General features: G+C 41.6%; 2 protein-coding genes across 8 annotated transcripts in view; both read right to left on the bottom strand.

Annotated features, from left to right (window-relative positions):
- The window catches only part of arhgap12b (Rho GTPase activating protein 12b), a 66485-nt gene that overhangs the window by 27209 nt on the left and 21177 nt on the right, over window positions 1–18099 (bottom strand). Inside the window, exon 1 of one of the 7 annotated variants that reach the window (XM_076887914.1) lies at window positions 12322–12496. The exons of the other annotated variants lie outside the window; for them this stretch is intronic. Within the exon in view, the coding sequence (XP_076744029.1) occupies window positions 12322–12354 (33 nt within the window). The 5' untranslated portion in view covers window positions 12355–12496. Of the gene's footprint in view, window positions 1–12321; window positions 12497–18099 lie in introns of those variants that run through there. 7 annotated transcript variants of the gene reach the window in all.
- Window positions 961–3684, bottom strand: LOC106675427 (uncharacterized). Its single transcript, XM_076888723.1, has 2 exons — window positions 2708–3684; window positions 961–2326 (listed from the first exon to the last, which is right to left on the bottom strand). Exon 2 carries the CDS (start codon window positions 2320–2322, stop codon window positions 961–963), a length of 1362 nt encoding a protein of 453 aa, XP_076744838.1. The 5' UTR covers window positions 2323–2326; window positions 2708–3684.

The following is an 18099-nucleotide window of genomic DNA, read 5'->3' as shown; positions in this document are numbered from 1 at the left end:
AAAGGGGCGGAAAATTTCCGGTAAATTTCCGAAAAGTTTCCGGTAAATTTCCATGGTAAGTTAAGCTTGGGAATTTTGGAAATATTCCATATTGGAAACTGTCCATGGAAATAATGGGAATTATGGAAATTAATGGGAATTTAGGAGAACTAACTGGGAATATATTATTTCCAAGCATAAATATAAACAGAAATCATAAGAAAACCTCCATGCAAAATGTTTTCAACAGATATTTAAACAGATTTATTTGTAAGTACAGTAGAATAGAACACGTTTCAATAACTTGTTTCATGGATGAATAAAAACAGAAATGTTGAGTTCAATATTACCATCCCCTAACCCCGCTCATTCAAAAATGCCCCCTGTCCAAAAATCTCCACAAAGTCCCATTCAAAAGGTTAAATGAAAAATGCCACTTATCCTCCAAAACGTCCCATTAAACATTCAAATCTTCCTTCAAGCAATCCTCTTTTCTCATTTTTGCTCAGTCAATAGACTCTTCCTGGACCTCATCATCATCCAACAACATGTCCACTTCCTCAGCATCCAACTCTGAGTCTTCCTCTTCAGTGTCACTTTCCAGCTTTGTTGAGGATGGCTCTGTGTCAGGCTCAAAGAGCCGTAGGTTTGCCCGAATGCCGACCAGCTTTTCCACTCTCACATTTGTGAGCCTGTTGCGAACCTTTGTGTGGGTGTTCCCAAACAGTGACCAGTTGCGCTCGGAGGCGGCTGATGATGGTGGGATTTGGAGGAGGATGGAGGCTACAGGTGCAAGGGCCTCAGATTCACATAGTCCCTTCCACCAGGTGGCTGCAGATATGTGCTGGCATGACTGCCATATTCCATCCCCTTTCCAAAGGCCTTGCTTTGTTCGATACTTTGCCAAACTGCCTAGAACTTTGCCTTTATCGAGACCCAGGTGGTCAGACATGGCTGTAATGACCGCATAGGCACCGTTGATCAAAGTATGCCCTTGTCATATTTGGGGTCCAGCATGTATGCTGCTGCATGCACTGGCTTCATGCAGAACTCCCTCCGCTGTTCCAATGACTTGACCACAGCCGTTTCCTCTGCTTTCAGTAGTAGGGAAGTGGGCAGAATTGTCTGGATTTCTTCTTTGAGTTCTGCAAAAAGGCACTGGACATCTGACAAGATGGCACCATCCCCCTCTATCTTCGCTATTGCTGCTGCAATAGGTTTGAGGATTTTCTGACTGCTAGATACTCTTTCCCAGAACACATCATCCAAGATGACCTTCTTGATGTCACTGTCGATGCCTACAGACTGGGATATGGCCATCTCTTGCAGAGACTCCTTTCCCTCCAGAAGGCTGTCAAACATGATAACAACACCACCCCATCGCGTTATGCTGGGAAGCTTCAGTGTAGTACTCTTGTTCTTTTCCTTTTGCTTTGACAGAAATGTAGCGGAAGTTACTTGTTTGCCTTTAACATATTTCAGAACTTGCTTCACTCTCTTATTCAGAGTGTCCATTGTTTTTAGTGCCATTATGTCTTTTAGGAGAAGGTTTAGTGTATGGGCTGCACAGCCAATAGTAGTTATATGAGGGTAGGTCTCCTCCACATGTGCCCAGGCAACCTTCATGTTGGCTGCATTGTCAGTGACCAGTGCAAAAACCTTATCTGGTCCAAGGTCATTGATGATCACTTTTAGCTCATCTGCAATGTATTGGCCTGTGTGTCTGTTTTCCTTTGTGTCTACACTCTTGTAGAACACAGGCTGAGGAGTGGTGATTATGTAGTTAATAATTCCTTGTCCCCTGATATTGGACCATCCATCAGAGATGACTGAAATACAGTCAGCTTGGTCAATGGTCTGTTTCACCTTTGCTTGAACTCGACTGAACTCTTCATCCAGTAGATGAGTAGACAATGCATGTCTGGTTGGGGGAATGTATGCTGGTCGGAGAACATTCAAAAATCTCTTCCAGTACACATTGGATGTCAGCATCAGGGGTGAGCCAGTTGCATAGATTGCACGAGCGAAACACTCATCTGCGTTTTTCTGGCTAGTGTCATCCATAAAATCAAAGAATCCTCTGATGCCAGAGGGACCAGGAGCTGATGAGTGGGTATCTGACTCTGATACAGCTGAAACAGATTCATTTTCCCCTTGAGTGGAACTCCTGGCTGCTGCATGTGTTGGGCCTTGAGGAATTTTTTTGCACTTTGCAATGTGCTGCTGCATTTTTGTGGCATTCTTCACGTACGTCTTATCACAATACTTACACATATATACAGATTTCCCTTGTACATTAGCTGGTGTAAAATGTCTCCACACATCAGATAGCGCACGTGGCATTTTTCTGTAAAATAAAACAAGAGCTTGTAAAAATGCTAATGCAATGCAAGAGATCGTAATAATACAATTGCAATATGATAATAAACAGATATAAATAGTAAGGCTAGCTAAACAACTGGAATGATCTTCAAAACAAAACAACCAAATGAGGAAGCTAGCATCTTCTTTATGTTATACTAGCTATGGCTTATTTAGCATCTAACAGATGCTAGCATTTTATTTAGCATCTAACAGATGCTAGCATTTTATTTAGCATCTTATCAGATGCTAGCATTTTATTTAGCATCTTATCAGATTGCTATCTACCAGATTAATACATTTTATGTGATATTCACAATTTAAACATTTAATGAATATATTTTCCCATAATATCATCAAAACTTACCTCACTTGTTAAGTCCACAGGCTCAAATGTGTGCCTTTAATACTCTTTGTCCTTCAGGCTCAAAAGTGTGGTCCATGTGTACATGTGATGGAGGCATGCACAGTGCCAGTAGGTGGTCTCAATAGCCATGCAGCAAGCTTGTGCTCTGTACATGTGATTAAGGAATGGCATGGATATTCAAGTGTATTTGAATTGCATTTGTTTGTTTTTGTCAATATTATGCTAAAATATACTTTCCTCAACTATATTTAAGTTCCCTAAGAAGAGCCAACCTTCAATTTTGAAAATTCCCACTTTATTCCCATAAATTCCCGTTAATTCCCGTTTATTCCCATAAATTCCCGTTAATTCCCGTTAATTCCCATGGAAAGATTCCATCTTTGAAAATTCCGGGAATTTTGCAACCCTAACCACAACACTGATTGATTACAATGTTTTAAAATTTGTGTCTGAAAAAAGGTAACTACATGACTCATGGTGCACCTTGTTAGCTGACAGTTGTGTTCGGGTGGTAGTTGAATAACAGGTACTGGTAAGTATAAAATTCAATCTTGACTTAAAAAGCTGGAACGGGTATCATGACAGTTTATGGGGTTTGATTTATTCAGCTCAGCTCTGTGTAGTTTGATTTTCAAAGTTTTCCCATGGTCAACCTTACATCACCCGACTTCTAGGGATGGGTATCGAAACCCGGTTCTTGTTGAGAACCGGTTCCCACTGTTTCAATTCCTTGAAATCGTTTGCCATTTTTGCAAACGATTCCCTTATCAATTCCAGTCGCCCCAAATGACGTCACCATGTTGCAGAGCGTCGCTTACCTGGCAGGAAACACGGTGCCTAAGCGGCTCAAACGCTCAAAAGCTTGGTTATACTTTACGAGAACGGATGACAACAGGGCAACTTGCAATACTTGCAAAGTAGATATTTCATTTAAGGGAGGAAACACTACGAATATGCAAAAGCATTTGCTCACAAAACACGCGATCGTGTTTTTAAATCCGCTCCGGACTCGTGAATCTCAACCCAGCAGCGGTAACGTTTACACGTCCTCTCCCGTTAATGCGGCAGGTAAATAATCAACTAACAGTGCATATTATGTTAGCGCAATCTGCCTTATTACAAGACCTGCTATTACTGTGCATTTAGGTGACCATGATGAGACAGACAGAGTCTGGCTCAGATGCTGGCAGTTCTCACTGCAGTCTACTGGTAGCGTCTCCTTTCAGGCCAGGATAGACGAATGTCACCGAGCAGTGTCTAAGTTTGTGGTAAAAGGCTTGCACCCATTTGCCACAGCAGATGCCCCCGATTTCACTTTGGTAAGTGAATGTGTTTAATTGTAGGCAGGGACATTACTGGATATTCTTGTGTAATTGCTACAGAATAATTTATGTTATACTTTGTTATTGCTACAGAAGAATATTTATTTTATTATTTTACATTTACAATTTTTTTTCCTGGGGACCCTGTGACACCCCATTGAAGAGCCGTAGGCTGGATCTCTCAAGATCTCACTGTTGGGTTTGTAAGGCCATGTTACTCCTAAATTTCTATCTTGTTCAAAGAGAAGATATAAAACAAAGTTCTAAGCTAATCGACCTTAGTGTTCTCCTTTTTTAAAAATAAGAATCGATAAAGAATCGAATCGTTAAACAGAATCGAAAATGGAATCGGAATCGTGAAAATCTTATCAATACCCATCCCTACAGACTTCATACAAGGTTTTAGACGGAGCTAATGTCTCTGGGGTTTGTTCTTCAGGAGCAAGCGGGGGAAAATATTTTCCTCGTGAACATCAAACGTCAAGGCGTTTCCTTGGTTGGCACAAAAGCTCTGTCCCAAACCCTAACAACCCCCAGTCCCATTATGACAGCATGTGATGGTACTGTGCCCACTAAATCAGCCAATACAACATGGCAACCAACACAAGCAGAATGTATCATTAACATGCCCGTTTCAGACTGCATTTCATTTTGCCAATAAGAGTATGTTTAACTGCGCAGGTCTTCATGTGCGTCAGCACCTGGTTTTTATTTTAATGAATCTGACTGGAGCCTGAACCAGAGGTCACTTCCACTCTGCAGCAGAACAAAGCTGGAACATTGGCTCCACACATCAGAAAGATGGAACGAGGCTTTGTTGTTGTGAGAGACGAGGAGAATGTGTGCACGTGCACATATCCTTTTAATACACGTGCAAGGGCTCATACGCACGCGCACACACACGCACACACACGCACGTTTCAACTTTTTATAAAAGAAGTGTTTTACACACAAAGGCTTCAACATATAAAGAAAAACGTGTCAGTCTGCAGAAAGCACTCCCTCAGTGCTCCCTGTTTTAGTAGATTAGGTTTCAGAAATCACAAACTGTATGCAGCAGTGGAGGTACATAATGACCTCATTGATGAGTTCTGGAAACATGTTGATGTATATTAACATCTGTATTCTTGGTTTGTCAGCATTTGCAGGCACTTGGCTCAAATTAATCAAATCCTGATGAGTCCTGAGCAGGTGAGAAGAAAACAGCAGGATGTGTCATGCAGTGAAGGCGTGACTAGACCGTTTCTCAGCTGAACTAAAACCAGTGATTCATTTCACGCCGATAACACCGAAACAGTTACATAAATAATGATGAAATAAATCCTAGCCGACTCCTGGAAGAGAAGGAATGGTGCACTCCCGTCCTTCACTGTCATCTCAGCATCCAAAAAAATGTTCCTGCTGCAGACAGATGAGCACTTGAAGCAGGGACTGGGACAAAAACAGATCGAGTTACTGTCTTCACAGTACAGACGCCAAATATATTGCGAGTCAGCTGCCATCAGAGCTGAGATATCAACCTGTTAGATAATTGGGACTTTTTTAGTGATGACAGCTTTTACAGATTACTAAAATCTACACATTTGCTGATAACACGCTGATGGCGTGTTCATTTTGCAAACTTAAACAAACAGTAGAGGATTAGGATAATCTTATTGATCTATGCTGCAGAAAAATTTCTTGTCATCCTCTTCAGGGATTCCAGAGGTCAGGGGTGGCTACTAAATGCTGGAACAAGCTAGCATGCTTTAGTTAAAGCCTTTCATACAAAGAACTGCTTCTCCCAAGTCAATCATCAGCTGTTTTCACACATCAGGATGTTCATTAGAGTTAGGTCACTTGTCATAGCTTAATTCAGATATTCCCACACTGGTGGAACAAGTCACAGTACACAGATATTATATCTAATAAACTGTATAAACAGAAGTGAAGTATTATTTTTACGTTAGCTGACAAACTGCCTCATTGTCTGGAATAATTTATCTTAAGACATTAATAAAGTAATGATTGCAGCTGATCGGTGTAGCTACTGTAAGTTGGCATAAGCACAGAATGACACAGTTTTTGCTATTTTGGTTTTGAAAGCCAAATAGTGCAGTTTTTTGTTTTGTTTTGTTTTTTTGTGGAGCCTTCCAAGGATCATCATCATTTACTTTTACAAAATAACAGGATTTTAGTTCAAGTGCATGTCGGTGCTAGTCCATCCAATCCTCACCGAACTTGGAAAAAAAACGACTCAACTGCTTCAACCTTTTACACACCTGGAAACTGAATTTTGTGTCCACTTGCGTCCTTTGTGTTACTTTTAACTGTGTATCTTTTACTATTAGTATAATTTTAAATACTCTACATCATTGTCAACAACAGCTAGCCTTCAATAACATGTAATATGTTTGACATTATAGGTGACCCAGTGCTGTTCTGGGATATTTAGACTTTTGTCTTATATTAATTTTTTAACATCTGTGATTTCCCACAAGGTAGTGTAGATTATTCCCGTGCATGAAGAACAAACTGGTCAGATGCCAACAGATTAGTCAAAACGAGTGCATGTCTAAAAAAAGTTATACTGCTGCGAGAAAAACTGACAACCTTAGGTTCAAGATGTCACATTTTATAAACACCAGCCCTGTGTTTGCATCCTGTGAAGCTGATTATGTAATACCTACAGTAGCCTGCTAAAAAAGGTCAGCCTCGATTTAAGTCACTGGACTGTAGTAAGTCCTGCTACAGAGGCAGCAGTGGAAGAACACTAGTTTTAGACACAGAGAGGTGTGTGTGTGTGTACAAGTTTAGAAATCTTTGTCTAAACAAATTGGCATTAGGTCAATTAGATTTGTCCTCACTAAGATATGAAAACAAATGTGTGTCTGTTTTTATTGAAGAAGATTCACCTGATATAACAGAAATATGTCAGAATAAGTCTCCCTGCTTTATGTTTTGTATGTGACAAAAACATTTTTTAAGGTCTGTTACCTAAAATTATATATAAACAGCCCTCTTATCTAGACAACTCACTGGGGCTGCTGCTAACTGAGGTCTAATTAATTCACCGTAATTACAAACATTAACTTCAGTGAGTGATTGTTGTCAATATGCACAAGCCCTGAGGGGCAAATGAAAACCGAAGAGAACGGTGGTGCGTTACGGCTGCAAGCCTTCCAAGCAGACCGCAGGTTTGAAGGTGTCTGACACCTTTTCATGGCAGCAAATAAACCCGAGTGCAACCAATGACATTTCCAACATAAAGGCTCTATTATAGTTATGTGTTCCAGTTCCAGGTGCTATAATCCTATATCTAATTAACATCCCATGCATGAAAAAGGTTTATGGTTAAAGCAGACATTTGGAATTGTCACAATACAAAGAGCACTAATAACATTAATTACAGCGTTGCTCCATCCAGGTAACTGCAACAACGTCGTTGTTATATGAGCCGACACAATGAAAAGAACTGCAGGAATTAGTGATTCACCGTTATGCAACAGTCAGACATGGTACGGGTCTTTCTGATCGATACTGGCCTACGGACTGAGATGAGAACTTTATGCATGGCTGTGGCCGTTTATCTATTATGTCACATCAGTTTTGTGAGCCATTTGAAAGCTAATCATTTTAAAATATTTGTGGTGCACATACAAAGGTGTCACTGAATAATTAAAAAAAGCATAAATTAAACACAAAAAAGTACAGATACTGGAGAATTTGTTGATTGAAAAACTGATTGCTGAAACTTGAAATAGTTCTTTAAGGAAAAACACCTTATGAAAAAGTGCTTGCCCTACTGTATCAAGTCAACATGCTTCATGATAACAAATGCTAGAAGAAACAGTCATCACTGCTTTATACCAGCGTTCACTGAACAGTCAACCAGTGCTGCAGTATTAAATGATTATGTATCATATGAGAGGGCTGGATTAAATGTGACAACTCTTCGTTGTCCAAGCTTACATCTGCATGCTCCTTGTTTACTGGCTGCAGTCTTCCATAAAACAGTTAACGGGCAGAAATAGACGGTTTCACAGTTCACATAAGAAGAATTTTGAAATTGTTCTGGTACATGTGAGGTATTCCGCTATCCTCCCCTTCACTGTCCTGTACATTGTGAGGAGGGCTGATGGAAAATACAGGCCCTGAGAGCCTGGTAGCAGTAGGTCTGAGGTCTATTGATGCTGTGAGCGATGAAGTGCAGAGACGGCACACAATACAAGGGTTCTTGGTACAGAGGATAACAATGACCAGTCAGCCTTCAGTCACTGCAGCTGAGCAGCTGACTATGACGGGGGAAATGGAAGAAATGGGGGGGGGTTTAAAAAGAGGTGTGAAGTGTCACAAGGGTTACTTGGTAGGAGGGAGGGAGCGGGCAGAAACATTGTGACATAGGCAGACACTAACAATAGAGAACAACAGAGCCACAGTAGGTACTACTGTGGTTGCTGTGGAGAGGTGGTGGGTGGAAGGGGTTAAGCCAACCTGCCAGTTATTATTAGAGAATAAAAGAACTGTCTGTACATGGTGTATTTCAGTCTTTTCTTCCTTCACACTGGAAGGCAGGTGTGTGGGTAACAGAGAGGAGGAGGGGGGGGGGGGGGGGGGTGCTTCAACTCATCAACCCATGTTGAGGAAAAACTTTAATTGTGAAGACAATCACCTCAGAGCACGCAGGCGAGGCACTGTCACATCTCACAATATCAGCTCTGTTCACTGACACAGTCTGTTCTCGTTACAGGCCCGTTCAGGCTGAACTGCATTTGCCCCGTGGTTAAGTGAAGGTCAGATCCTCTTTATACTCACTCGCTCCGACTCCCTTTTGATGCTGGAGGAAGAATGTGAACACAAGCATCAGCCTCTTCTCTCTCATGTAACCCGAAACAGACAGACAGCCAAGGTTTAGAAATACTCCTGAGGATGCTTTAGTCTTACCAGGGCTGCCCCCTTCAAAGTCACTGTTTCAAAGCAACAGTTAAGGATCCCTGATTCAACTCAAAAGATTAATTTATCAAGATGATAACATGCGTTGTGCTCGTGGCTATCAGAAGAGAGAAGGCGAAACCTTAGGTAAAGTAATTCCCTGCTAGCTGAGCCCCTCTCTAAAAAAAACGCGGTCATGTGGGTGACCTCCTGTGTGTGATGCAGGCCCGGTGTTGATCTCTCTCTGTTGGTGTTTTTCCTGGATCGTCATAATTGATGTTGGTCCAAGTACCACATCGCAAGTCAACAATCACATTACTGTGACGTCATGGTTTCCTGCAATCCTACACACATAACCTTAGCCGCTGTAACTTTATCACTAACCACGATAACGCTCCCAGCCCTGACCCTAGCTTCCCATTTTCTGAGTTTTTTTGTCCTGAGTGGACATCAGCAGGGGTTTTTTCTGCATTGTAAAACTATGACATCATAACAATGTGATTGGTTACTTGTAGTGCTAAACCTTAACCAATATTCATTATGAAGATTCAAGGAACAACACCAATGCAGAGATATCAGTACACACTGAGATGTAACCCTTAACAACACACAGCTGCTGTAGTTATTCAACCAACCAAGAAATGCCTTTGAGTTGAAATAGTGTTTTCCCCCACCAATAGCATGTTATTATGTCAAAATAAAGGAATTGGTATTTGAATCACTGTAGTGAACTGCAGAATCAGAGTCAACTGAACGGGGAGGTCCTAATTGTCAACCTTCTATAAGTAAGGCCCAGTTGAACTTGCCATTCGTGTGTTAAATGTTACTTTGACACATAACGCCCACGTAAAGGTTGTTGAAGATGCATGTTCCCCATGGCAACCGGTTGCCTAATTCAGCAGGATAATGCACTCCACCGAACTTGTCCCAGATCTCAATCCCAGGCTGAACATTTATGGGACATTTCAGTAAATCCCCATGAGACAACACACAAGACCCACAGGAGCAGCTACCAATGACATGCCTCGACTTTTCTGTTTTTATGTCACGGGGTTGAACGGTGTTAACCAGGTGGTTTTAATAATTGCGTATATCCTTTGGATGTTAGGTCTAACGTTTCCACAGAAGTGGATCTTGAGTGCTCATATTGTAGAAACCTACCGATCAACAGTTAAACCACCCTAAAGAACGCCTTGCTAAACTATATGGACAAAGGTATTGGGCCAACCTCCTAATGTGATTTCAGCCCCACAGTGTATAAAATAAAATACATTGTTGAAAAAAATAGGTAATTCTAAAGAGCTCACTGAATTTAACATGGTGATGTAAGAATTCAGTCAGTTCATGAATTTTCTCCTCTCCTCGATATTTTACAGTCGACTGGAACTTATGCCCCCTGCTGGAGTGTGTGTATAAGGCATTTCTGCATTGGCTTCCACTGTTTAAACTTATGAGCTGTGGAATGTTTTAGTGCTACTGTTTTGGTGACTGTCTGGTAAACAGACATAGCTCCAGTTCTATGATGGATGCTTTGATTATAGATTTCATATTATCATATAGATTGCTATATTGCTATTTACCAGTGTAGTTTGGATTACTGTCATCTTTTTTAGTTTTAATTCTCTGGAACTTCACTCGTCATGGTGACTACCGGGAGCCAACAGGTACAGCATGAGGTACAAAAGCAGTTTTACTACGAAGCTGCTCTGCTGCTATTCTAATTAAATGATCAACTCGCACATTCAATTTTTAACGAGAAACGTAAAGTAGCACCTCTAGCTCTATATTTAGTATGCACTTAGGTGAAACAACTATGCTACAGCATAGAGGTACTTGTTTATTCCTATTATTTAAAAACGAAATATACAGAAGTCGGATATCTAATAGTATTAGTCTTTTTTATGGAATTATTCTATCAATAACACATGCTTTTTACACAAGGAAATTACAACAGCAGCAGGGCTCGCAAAATTGCTAGCCCGACGTCCCGGGGCTAGCGATTTTTCTGGTCGGGCTACCAAAATCCATCTCAGCCCTGCCCGTCAGGCTGTCATAGGAAGAAAAAATATGTCAATGCTTTTGCATTCTTTGGCAAACGTAGCTGTCAGTATGTGACATATTGAAATCGCGTTTGAATTTCCGCTTGTTTTTTGCTTCACTTTCACTTTGCGATCGCGCGAACTGTGAATAGAGAGCGGCAGCTACTGACTGGTGAGTGACAGATTAATTGCGCACTAATTCCTCTGACATCGTCTTATCACTCATTAGCTTACTATTCAAACGTGACAAGTGAAATCTCCCGCAGCAAGCTTAAACATGTGATACAGGTTGATTGCGCAGAGAATCGCTGATCATTATGCAAGTGCCTGTGTAAAAGCAGATGGATTTACGCAGGTATTTTAGTTCTGCAGAGCCAAATAAGACAGGTCAGGGTGAAGAAGGGACAGCCAAAGAAAAGCCGATCACAAAACGGAAAAGATATGACAAATCAGGCTATGAGGCAAAAGGAAAGCGCAGCTTTTTTTGGTTTCATGGACAAAATAATTTCTGTGGCTGGAATATGACGAGCTAAATAACATAATGTTCTGCGAGGTGTGTCTTGAGTTTCCCTCGATTTCTGAGTCAACAAGCACCTTTGTTACTGGGACCAGTAATTTTAAGTAAGACCCCATTAGAACCCATGAGAAATCCAAGAAATGCATTATTGCTCAGTCTGCAGTATCTTTCCCAGAACAAACGCCAATTGCAAAAAAACTACTAAAAATAAACCCAGCACAACAAGAAGTCCAGAAGAAACGCAGAAGAAAAAGCTGTTTAGAACAGCGTGATGTTGCAAAGAGTGAACTACCTTTGGCAAAATTTTGCAGTCTTTGCAAACAAAGCAAATGGCCTAGATCTTGGTTCCACTTACCTCTTACCCGTGACTTCAGTGGAAATGTCAGATTCAGGATCTGACACAGACTGATTCATGTTCTACACAGTTCTTACAAGTTCATAGAAGTTTCTGTTCAATTAGAACCAAATATTTGAGTTGATGATTGTATTTTTTTTTTTTACAGTTGTTGTAATTTGTGTTTTAACAATTTTTTTAAGTCAATCAAAGAAAAATTGTCCTCTTTTTTTTCATGCTACTTGAATTTATTTTGGGCTACCATAAACTGAAGAGTGTCTGCCGGAAGGGCTACCAGAGATTTTGAAATTATACGAGCCCTGAGCAGTCTGCTGGTACAGCATGGTAGTGATTATCAGAGACCATGACAAGATCCCAGACTCACCAACACCTGCTCCACTTTTCCCCTCAGCCAAGTAGCCTAAGCCTTGACACATCCAGTCCCATTCACTAAGCCTTCTCTTACACAGTGCACAATGGCAGCTACTCACAATGTAATGAGGGGTCCTCAGGTATGAAAACATGGTCCGAAAGAAGAGAGACGAGTCCGGTCAGGGCTGGGGTGGTCCTGAGCAGGTATGTCGATGTGGCAAGTAGTAGCGACTGTAACAACCTGACTACATCCACACAGTCGTCACGGAGAACAGAAGAGGCCTCAGCGGCCGATTAAAGGATCTTAAGAGATCTATTTAGGGCTCTGGTGCTAGCCTTAAATAGGAGGACTCATTAGCTGAATGACCTGATCCTCTCAGAGACACAGGGAGGGAGAGAGGGAGATGGATGTAAGGAGGGAGAGAGAAAGAAAATACAGAGCAAGATGAAGGCAATGGCAGAAAGAATCAGAAGGGACTGCTTGAGAAGTGGCCGTACCATGGACAAAGGCTATAAAAAGGTCAGAGTTCACAACCTTGGGGTCATAAAATCTGGTTCACACGCTCCATTTAGAGTGACAGACGCTCCAGTGAATTCTGCACTGAAAACTGTTGTGAATCTACTCACGACAAAAGCCAAAAACTAATCTCAGCACTTTCCGAGACACAACAAGAGCTCAACAAAAGCCATCGGAAAGCCAATCGCAAACAGGAAATAACATCCAACAAGCCGCAATGATCAAATTGCCAAAACCCACCGCCATCGAGATTAGATTTTTGGCATTGTTGTAAGTCTGCCACCAGCTGTGTGTGAAAACAAAACAAAGTGATCACAGCTGATCCCAGTGCCCCCCTTTTTGTGTGTGGTTTCAGTCTGTGAATGGAAAGGTCAGCCAAAACAGACGAGGATGATGACAGATTAGAGTCACTACCTCGTTAGCCGGGCAGCAGATCGGTGGGAGGAGTACGTCGAGCGCACATCACGGTTTTGTTTTGACGAGCCAGGTGACAGAAGGCATCAGTGCAAGTGTTTGGTGTGGGTGGAAATCCGAGAAAGGTGTCAAACTCATACCCTGCCTCTGCTGCAGTGCACAGGTGCGCACACACACGTTCATAGACTCACCAAACACACAAATCTTTGTACTATAAAGGAGAAGATGGCGTTTACAAACTGGCCTGAAATGTACCTGAAATACAACATGATAATACTTTCTTCCTTATTTGATGTCACCTATTTATGTGAAGTAAACATCAAGTACTGATGCAGTTAAATGGCTTTTTCCCTCTGCTTCTGTAGCACTAAGCCCGTCCATTACAGAGCATGTAGCAGAGGAACTTCATAGGCCACGGGCGACGTTTGGGTCCCAGCTTACTTTGGCTGACAGCATTAATGCTCATTAAACAGTAATACAGTCAGCATAAACAAGCAGTACATCAAAACATCCAAGGTCTCCCAACCAGCTCCTTCTCAGTGACATCTTTTCCGCTTCACACACCCATGTGAAGAGTTCTGCTTGTAGCAGAGTGCAATGAACAAGTTAAAAACAAACAAAGTAGAGGGGCACTTGGAGAAAGCAATGTTAAAGCCTTAATGTGGATACAAGAAATACGAGTGTGTGCGTGCGTGCGTTAGGGGTAGGATCTCTCTGTCTTTATAGCAAAGCCAGGTTTACTTGAATACATATACTACTTAATACTTGAACAGCATTGTTTCTCAACTTGACTCCCGCTATATTAATGGTCACCCAAGTGCATTTTGTAACTCATTTCACCATTTAATATTTTCCATCCTCAGATTATCTCCACGCTCTTATTTTGAAACTTCAGCTGCTTCTTACCAGCCAAGCTTTTGACTTTACATGTCACATTCTCTACACGGGAGTTTGATTCTGTGCTGACCCTTCATGTCACACAGCTGCTTCTCCACACAGTCTCTCGTGGACTCCAGCTCCAAAGCCGTGGAGTACTTATAAGTACAACAGTACTTATTACCCAGAGCACTGCTCTGCCTTATTTGATCCTGCAGTTCAGGTGGAAATGACAGGAAAGGTAGTCTGTTACAGATGTGGTATTTATTGTTCAAAAGTAATTGTTTTGTCATTTTTTGGGATTCAGTAAAGTGCATGTGCCGCTCTTTTTGCATGTGTGGGCCCGCTCATGAACTCATTACCTGCAGCTGTACAGGAAAACTTATTCCTGTCCTTTCACACGTTGAAAACTCCAAAAGTGCTTTACTTCCAATCGAGACTGCTCTGATTAAACTTTTCATCATGTTGTTTGTATTTCTTCGCTAGCCTGATATATCATACTTGAGTTTTTATTCTGACCAAAGATTAACCTGGAAGCACAGCTTACCAAATACAGAGTTCAACTTGAGATGTTATTTTTATGTTTCCATGTTAGTTGCTTTATTTCTCTTTTAGAGAAGGCTCGTGGCAGAGACAAAGGGAAGCTTGTCTATCTGTGCTCAGACACAAGATGACTCATTAGTGGAAAGAACAGAGTGGGAGCGCCTTGGAGCCGCCGAGCACGCAGGTTGCGGTGCATCAGGGTACTAACCCCAGTGAATCAGGTTAATTGAAAATCAAACGTACAGCGAGGAGTGCTTTTATCTCACAACAGCATTACAGGCAAAATATGAAATGGGATGGCAAGCTGCGTGAGTTGTGAGTCAGTGTGTATCTCCATCTCAGTGTGGGGGATTGTGTTTGCACCATGCATATGCATTAGTGTTTTCATGTAGCTGATTTCTAATGCTCCAGATTTAATGATCCTCCTCTCCAGAATGTGACCCAGATAAACGCCACCCTGCCGCCCTCGAGGTTCAAATAGAATAATTCCACACATCTCCCTCTCTCTCTCCTTCTGTGTATCACCCTGTAGCCGTCTTTGGAGTGCTATAGGGTGTGAGGGGTGCGAGAATGTGCGTGCGTGCATTTCATCATGTGAACTGAATTATTAAGGCCCCTGGTTGCGATCACACTCTGCAGAAAGCTGACACAAACCATGGTGAAGCTGAGTGCCAAGTGGTACCACTTCACCAGACAACAGCCAACCGCAAGGGAAATGGAAACTTCCTCCAAGAAAACAACCTCAAACCAGCAATCTGTAGTAAATCCAACTCACGCACAAACACAGGCAGGGAAACAGGAAGTGCAGGTTGTGCTTCGACAGCTTTCCTTAAATTTAGGCTGAAGGTTCTGAATATTTAATGAGAGTTTGAACAAGCTACACCACACAGGCTCTGATATATATCAACATAATGAAAATGTCTTGTTGCCATGTTGGGTTTTGTTGTAGCTGCTGAGTAAAAAAAAAACCTGAAAGGCAACCCAGGATGTGCAGGATATTCAGGTGTACCTGATACTCTCATAGGACAAGCAATGCAAATTATCATGGCATGACAGATACAGCAGCAGCAACATCTATAGAGCAGTGAGGGCGAGCGCTAAAAGAGGAGGGACAAAAGGTGAAAAAAAGAGCTAGGACGGAGGGATGAGGTGGTTTGGGACCGGCAGACAGTAACGGCACATCTGGGCTGGGAGAGGCTGACGGCAGGGACCCCCCACAGAGCTGAGTGCTGCACTCGCAGCTCGTCTACAATAAGGAAATGGAATTACCTTAGCAGAGCGAGAAAAAGAGCCCAGAGCACAGCAGGTGGTTTGGACAACTCATTCTGCTTAAGGCAGAGAATAGGAGGGGAGAAAAAACAGTTACTACATTTACAACTCTGATTTTTATTCGTTTAGTCCTCATAAACAATCATCTAAAAATATGCAAAGAGTTCACAAATGAATCTTGCTGAATTAAAAAGGGAAAGGGAATACGATAATGATCAATACTATAGCGATACATGCACAAATACTTCTGTGTATTTTCATTACAGAAGTGTTGATTTTCTTCAATCTGAAAATGTCTCCTATAGATATTTTAATCCACTAAAGGGTCACAAAATATCTGAAGTCTGAAAATTATGTCTTCACTTTGCATTGTTTCTTTATGTGATCAAAGGTTTGGGCGACTGGAGAAAGATGTTAGCCATCACTGAGTCAATTAGCGATTAGCTTTTTATTCCTTCATTTTAGTGATTTTGTAACAGTTGTATGAAAATCCTCAAATGTCTCCACAATGTGAACTTATGATGAGCTTCGAAATCTGGCCAATGGGTTATCATTCTTTAAGAAACGATGGTATTCTGGATTATAGTAGCAAATTATTATTTTCAGTAATCCTAATCTAGATTATCAGCACCATAGTTCATCAACTTAAACACCATGCCTTTAAATGTCCTGTCATTATTTCTATGAAACAAATAAAAACAAAGACTTTGACGTGGTGGACATGGCTAACTGGTGGTTGGGTAGGCCCAGTAAGGCTAGCAGAGGCAGGTGCCGGACAGCCATCCAATACGAAAGCAGTCCAGCTTTACTGATCCTTGGAGAGCCACAGACTAAAACAGCTACAGGCAACATTTGATGAGCCTTCTATAGTTTGACCTGTGGGGGGCCTTATATGACTTAATTTCCAGATAGATCCTCTAATTTATGAGCTTATGAACCAGTTCATGCTGTACAAACGACAGTTCGAACAAATTTGGGGAGAAAAGAGACAATTACTTTATTTATTTACAAATATATTTCTAATATTTACCTTGAGTCATGTGGAAATTCACATAAAAAAAACCCACTGATGGCTTTCCACTGGACAGAAAACCCATTGATAACTAATCATTTCCGCTGTATAGACGTTATCTACAGATTTGCTGTGTAAATAAATTCTTCAAAATGTTCATTTTCAAAGCCACATTGTTCTTGTCAAGCTATCAGCGTCACCAGAGATTAATTGTTCAATCTGTGACCTTAGTAGCAGTGAAACAGTGGTTCGATGTATTGATTGGTCATTTGGAAGAAGCTGAGCTGATGATGTTTTATCACACAAGAATGTCACACATTTGATTACAGCTACTCGAAAGTGAGGACAGGGTTGTTTTTGCTCTTCCACCAACCTCAGCTGAATCCCACTGGTTTCTTGACATAAGTAGAAGACTTTGCTTTGGGCTCTGATGAAAGGGCAGCGTCACTGTAGATTAGTTAATAATGATTTACCACAGCCTTTAGTGACAGGGCCAAGGAAAGTGGGCTACTAGGCTATACATACAATTAAAAGGGCACATTTAAATCTCCAGCCTCTTCACCCCACTCTACCCACTGGCCTACATAAAATGACTCAGGGTGTTCAGCTGTGTGTGTGTGTGTGTGTGTGTGTGTGTGTGTGTGTGTGTGTGTGTGTGTGTGTGTGTGTGTGTGTGTGAGTGACAGAAAGATGCATTGTGTCACAGGTTATGGGTCAGGCAGCCCACAATCTGGACTCTGCCAAGCAGCCGGCCCTCCCCTCTTTGTGCCCCCGTCCCGGGGTATATCCAGCCAGAGAAAAGTTCCAGCACGGGAGCAGCCACTGTAAAAGCCATTGTTGCGTACAGTCTCTGCCAGAGAGAGGGCTGCCTTGTCATCTATACTGCCTGGTCACATGTTTGGGGTCTTTAGAAAAGTGACTTGCATCATCAGCTAGCCACTGGTCTGCATGTGACACAGAAAACATGACTACACACTGAACTGTGCACTGCTTGCCACCTCCTGAGTTACACGTCAACATATTCTTGGCAGTGTGGTGCTCACATGCTGTTAGACTTGTATTCCTCTCATATTTGACAGAATCCCACTACCCATATTTAGGTTAGAAAATAAGAATGTATTAAATAAACAAAGAAATCTGGTTTAAAGTGGTGGATTTTCATTATTCTAGGTAGGAAAAAATGATATAAAATACAGAATATAATCATGCTACACTAAAGCACAAGGGAAAAACCAACTATCACATGTACACGCATTCATGGGCTCC

Source organism: Maylandia zebra, linkage group LG9 (genome assembly GCF_041146795.1).
Source record: "Maylandia zebra isolate NMK-2024a linkage group LG9, Mzebra_GT3a, whole genome shotgun sequence".
NCBI classification, from domain to species: Eukaryota; Metazoa; Chordata; class Actinopteri; order Cichliformes; family Cichlidae; genus Maylandia; species Maylandia zebra.
Note: the sequence above shows the minus strand (reverse complement) of the source record. Positions and strands in the feature narration are given on the sequence as shown.